Source organism: Cynara cardunculus (assembly GCF_001531365.2).
Source record: "Cynara cardunculus var. scolymus isolate 2C chromosome LG 13, CcrdV1, whole genome shotgun sequence".
In the NCBI taxonomy this organism is placed as follows: domain Eukaryota; kingdom Viridiplantae; phylum Streptophyta; class Magnoliopsida; order Asterales; family Asteraceae; genus Cynara; species Cynara cardunculus.
In genome coordinates, this window is record NC_037540.1 from 13753464 (window position 1) to 13758708 (window position 5245).

At 30.8% G+C, this 5245-nt stretch overlaps 1 protein-coding gene across 1 annotated transcript; it reads left to right on the top strand.

Moving 5' to 3' along the window:
• Positions 1-271: 271 nt before the first annotated feature.
• On the top strand, positions 272-1808 carry LOC112525099 (acetylserotonin O-methyltransferase-like). The gene is made up of 2 exons (XM_025135056.1): positions 272-1055; positions 1295-1808. Exons 1-2 carry the CDS (start codon positions 288-290, stop codon positions 1589-1591), a joined length of 1065 nt encoding a protein of 354 aa, XP_024990824.1. The 5' UTR covers positions 272-287; the 3' UTR covers positions 1592-1808.
• The last annotated feature ends 3437 nt before the right edge of the window (positions 1809-5245 follow it).

The following is a 5245-nucleotide window of genomic DNA, read 5'->3' on the forward strand; positions in this document are numbered from 1 at the left end:
TAAACAATTTATCTTATCGGAGAAGAAAGAGAAATCCTAATGCATTTAAGGAAATATAAGATCTAATTAAACCAACTGGGAAAATAATAAAATACTAATTAAAGGGAATAAGTAAAAAGGAAATCGAATAAATGAAATGATTTAAGCTAGATGAAAAATAATATCCAATACATGTGGGCTCCCTAAATAAAGAAATGAACAAATTAAATAAAATCCCAACATGCAAGCTTTTTTGCTATTTAAAGGATCTTCGATTCTCATGTTCTTGCATTCATTTTGAGTGAAAAATGGTCACAGAGAATAAAGAGAAGAGAATCTCTTCCAAAGAAGAAGAAGCAGTGGCCCAACAAGAAATATGGAAATATATTTTTGGTTTTGTTCCCATGGCTCTTGTCAAGTGTTCCATTGATCTCGGGATACCTGATATCCTCGAGAACCATGAAACCCCGATGACGCTTGCCGAACTTGCGTCAAAGCTCAACTGTTCTCAGTCTGTGTTGTATCGGATAATGAGGTTCTTGATCCACTATAAGATTTTTCAAGAGCAACCATTATCTAAAACATCTGTTGGTTACGCTCAAACCCCTTTGTCTCGGCTTCTAACAAGGCATGGAGAAAATACCATGGTCGACTTGGTGCTCTTAGAGACCAGTCCCATCATGTTGGCTCCATGGCACAAACTAAGTGCTTGGGTTTTGGGTAACGGGAACTCGCCTTTTGAGGCAACACATGGCAAGGATCTGTGGGGATTTAATGTGGAAAATCCTGGTCACAGTAAGCTCTTTAACGATGCAATGGCATGTGCTACTCGGGTGGAGATGGCAGCAGTGATTGAAGGTTGTCCAGGGGTATTTGAAGGGTTAAAGACGATGGTGGACGTTGGTGGTGGTGATGGGACGGCTCTACGGTGTATTGTGGAAGCTTGTCCTTGGATCAAAGGGATCAATTATGATCTCCCTCATGTGGTTTCAGTGGCTCCTACATCTACAGGTGTTGAACATGTTAGCGGCAATATGTTTGATTATGTTCCAAAAGCTGATGCCGTTTATTTGTTGGTAAGTCCTATCATCTAAAGTATTAAGTTTTTTTGAAATTCTTGATATTGACGCTTGCTTTAAGTAATGCAAATAATCTATGCATGCATCCTTTTTCTGTATTACCTTTGTAACACTTGCAAGCAAAACTTTTGTAAGTAGGTTGTTTTTGCCGATTTCTACCTTGTTCTTATCAGACCACACCATGTATAATATTATGTAATTATATTTCATATGATGGTTTTGCTTTATTATTGTAGAAAGTACTACATGACTGGACAGATGAAAAATGCATTGACATACTAAAAAATTGTCGAGCGGCTATTCCTCAAGATACAGGAAAGTTGATTATCGTAGACACGATTATAGGACATAAAGAAGATGATGAGTTCAAAGAGATGGGATTGTTGCTTGATATGGTGATGATGGCTCATACAAGTGACGGGAAGGAGCGCACTTTGGAAGAATGGTCGTACCTGTTTCATGAGGCTGGATTTACTCGTTACACCACAAAAAAGATTCAAACTTATCTTTCAGTTTTTGAAGTTTATCCTTGAGTCTCAAATCTCCAATTTGTTTTCCAAACTGTCAATGCTTTCAAAATCGAATTCAGATTACCATTGTGCTGGAAATTGGATCTTTATTTCGTACCTTTGTAATGTTGTATTGTTCTCCAACAAAAAAGTTTGATCTATGTGTGATATGGAAAATTACAATAACTTGTATTCATCATCTGTGGTAATATGAATAAACAACTAGCAATTTAGCTTTTTATGGAACAGTCAGTAATACCAATCATCAAGTGAACTTACTTACATGCATAGTTTGGTAATGATGCGCGAGAGTTTAACCCTACTTTCGTCGCCTTTCAGTAATGATCCACATAGACGCTTCATTTTCATCAAACACATTTATTTTTGGAACAAATGCATTATTCTTTCAAAATCATAAATCATTTTACTTTGTTAGAAAAATAATTGGCTTCATTTTCATTTATTGCGCGTGCCCACACATTTATTGATGCATTATTTTTTCAAAATCATAAATTATTTTATTTTGTTGAAAAATAATTGGTAGTTATATATAAATATATGAACTATATAATAATAACTTAGTAAAAATGATCCTATAAATTATATTTTTTAATAGTTTTTCACAAGTTATAAAGTGTTATACTCTACAATATAACATTAATTTTAGTGTCTATGTGATATATAAAAAGGCCCGTAAAAATAATAAAGTATTATTAAAATCTTGCTAAGTAACATATAATTGATGCATATATGTTAATAAATATTGATGACTACATGCGTTAGTGTGTATAGGGGACTTCTTTTAGAACCTATGAAATTGTGATAACTTTAAAGACTTGTGCATTTTATGTTATTTCATATGATTTTTTCCATCTAAAACTAGGATTTAGAATATTGATTACCATATAATTTTTTCATAATGTGTTTGTTTCACATGTGCTCGAATTTGTAATGTGAACCTTTTTGACGTGTTGTGAATAAAAAATACACGTAAAAAAGTTTTGTATACATATAAAACAAACACAATGTGAAACAAATATATGTTAATCAATACATTAAACCGTATGCCTAGATAGGAAAAAATAATATGAAATAACACATGATATGCAAATTCTTAAGGTTATCACAATATAATGGGTTCTCAAAACATTATATTATATATATATATATATATATACACACACACACACACATATATATATATATATAATGTTTTTGTAATTTTAACAAAAAAAATAGGTAAATGACTAAAAGACCCTTTATTAATCTGAATTTTACGGACAACATGAGTTTCTGGTCATGCCGTTCGTTTTAACATATGCTCCAGCGACATTTATGGATTTAATGAACCAGGTATGTAATGAATATCTTGATAAATTTGTTATTATATTTATCGACGATATTCTTATACACTCAAGATTCGAAGCAGAATATGCCAAGCATCTTCGTTTAATTCTCGAACTTGTGAAGAAAGAGAAATTGTATGCTAAGTTGTCCAAGTGTGAGTTTTGGTTGAGGGAAGTCTAGTTCTTGGGTCATATTGTTTCTGAGACAGGGGTAAAAGTAGATCCAACAAAGATTGAAGCTATTGAGAAATGGGAAGTACCGAGAACCCCTGCCAAGATTCATAGTTTCTTAGGTTTGACAGGGTATTATTGAAAATTTATACAAGATTTCTTTCGTATTGTTGCACCTTTGACCAAACTAATAAGAAAAAATGTTAAGTATGAATGGAAGAAGACCAGAGTAAATCCTTCTAGTTGCTGAAATATCGTCTATGCAGTGTTGGGATATTGTTATTACCGGTTTTTACTGATCATAAAAGTCTTCAACATTTGTTAAATCAGAAAAAACTAAATATGCGACAAAGATGGTAGATTGAATTTGTGAACAACTATAACTGTAAAATTCTTTATCACCCAGGGAAGGGAACGTGGTGGCTGACGTGCTTAGTCGAAAGGAAAAAAGTTGAACAATTAGAGCCATTGTGTTGAAAACATACATAATCCTCGACATTCTTAATGAAATTCTAAGATGTCAATATGAAGCTGTCAGAGAAGAAAATTTCAAGGTTGAAAGAGTTGGTGGACTAATTTCAACCCTGGCAAAGAATGACAAAGGGATTTTATGTTTCCAAGGTAGAATTTGGATACCACATTTTTGGAACAACCGTGAACTGATTTTGAATGAGAGTCACAGATCACGATATTCGATTCATTCAGATACCAATAAGTGGTTTTAACACACTGTAACTACATATTTCCACATGGATTCACTAATCTTTATATCTTACCTTTTAGTGGTTTTAACTTTTCAGGGAAAGTTGACAAAAGTAAGAACAACATCGGATGATCGATTAGGGATTGACGTGTGAAGCCTACTTTTGGTATAGGTATATGTTATACTTTTGGGTTGTATATAGTTTGTATGTTCCGGGTAGACAAGTCCCCGGTGATTATGTTATGGTTTGTTATGTAATTATTAAGCTTTAAATTATGTATTTTGGGTTGTAAATCATTATCCTATATTTTGAGGTTTTTAAAACTTAATTAATTTAATGATGGTTCAGTAAGTAATTGTTATGTGACCTACGGTGCTACAATCCACCTCCCACATGCCTCTTTCATTCTTTGATCTAATGTGGAATGTAAACAATAATGTGAGGAAAAATGATTTCTAATGCTTAGAAGTTGTCACCTCATTATCCGTGATTATTGTTTTTATATAAATAAAGATAAGAATATAAAAATATAGATCATACATTTATAGATTATATATATACAAAATTGTTTTTACAACCATAATGTCTACCAATTTTATGGTTTTGATTATTGTCAAACTTTATGCTATTTTTTATTATCGTTTTTGGTATATATATATATATATATATATATATATATATATATATATATATATATATATATTATTAAAGATGGTTATCCAAAAAAAGGACAAACTAAAAGTTGTACAATCTCTTGTAGTTTTGAAAAATATCTACCCCTTCTAAATACTCCCTTATTTTGTATTATTTAGATGGTTTTGATTTCAACCATGATTATATATTTTGTATTACTTGTTTGGTTCCTTCTTTAATATATTATACTGATATTGACATTGATTGGTGATTGATTTCAAATTCATTTTTTCTTCTTTCATATACTTACCTCCGTTTTCGAATATATCAAATTCTCAATATATTGCTTCTTTTATATATATAGAGGTTTATTTTATTTTATTTTATTTTACTTATAATCATATAATCAAGTTTAGTTATAACAAATATGATCATATATTCAATTTTATTTTATCGATAAATTGTTCGTTATATTATTTTAAAGTTTTTGATTCAACTTAATATAAAAGATATATAGTAAAGTCATATTACTATCTTTGGTTGTATTTTAAAGTCTACTGATATAAAAGAATTTCTTATATGAATAGCATTTTTGCAAAAATAGAGTAAGGTTAAAATGAACCAACTATATCACTTAATACTAGAAGCGTACTCGCGCAATGCAGCGAGATACATCGTGATTTTAATATTTCATTATATTTTTTTATCTCAATCGATGTTATAATATGGCTTTATGTGATTTTGAGAAAGCGATGATGTTATTATTTTTGAATAAAATATATGTTTGAAGATATTATAAAAATTTGACAAAAATATATCGATAT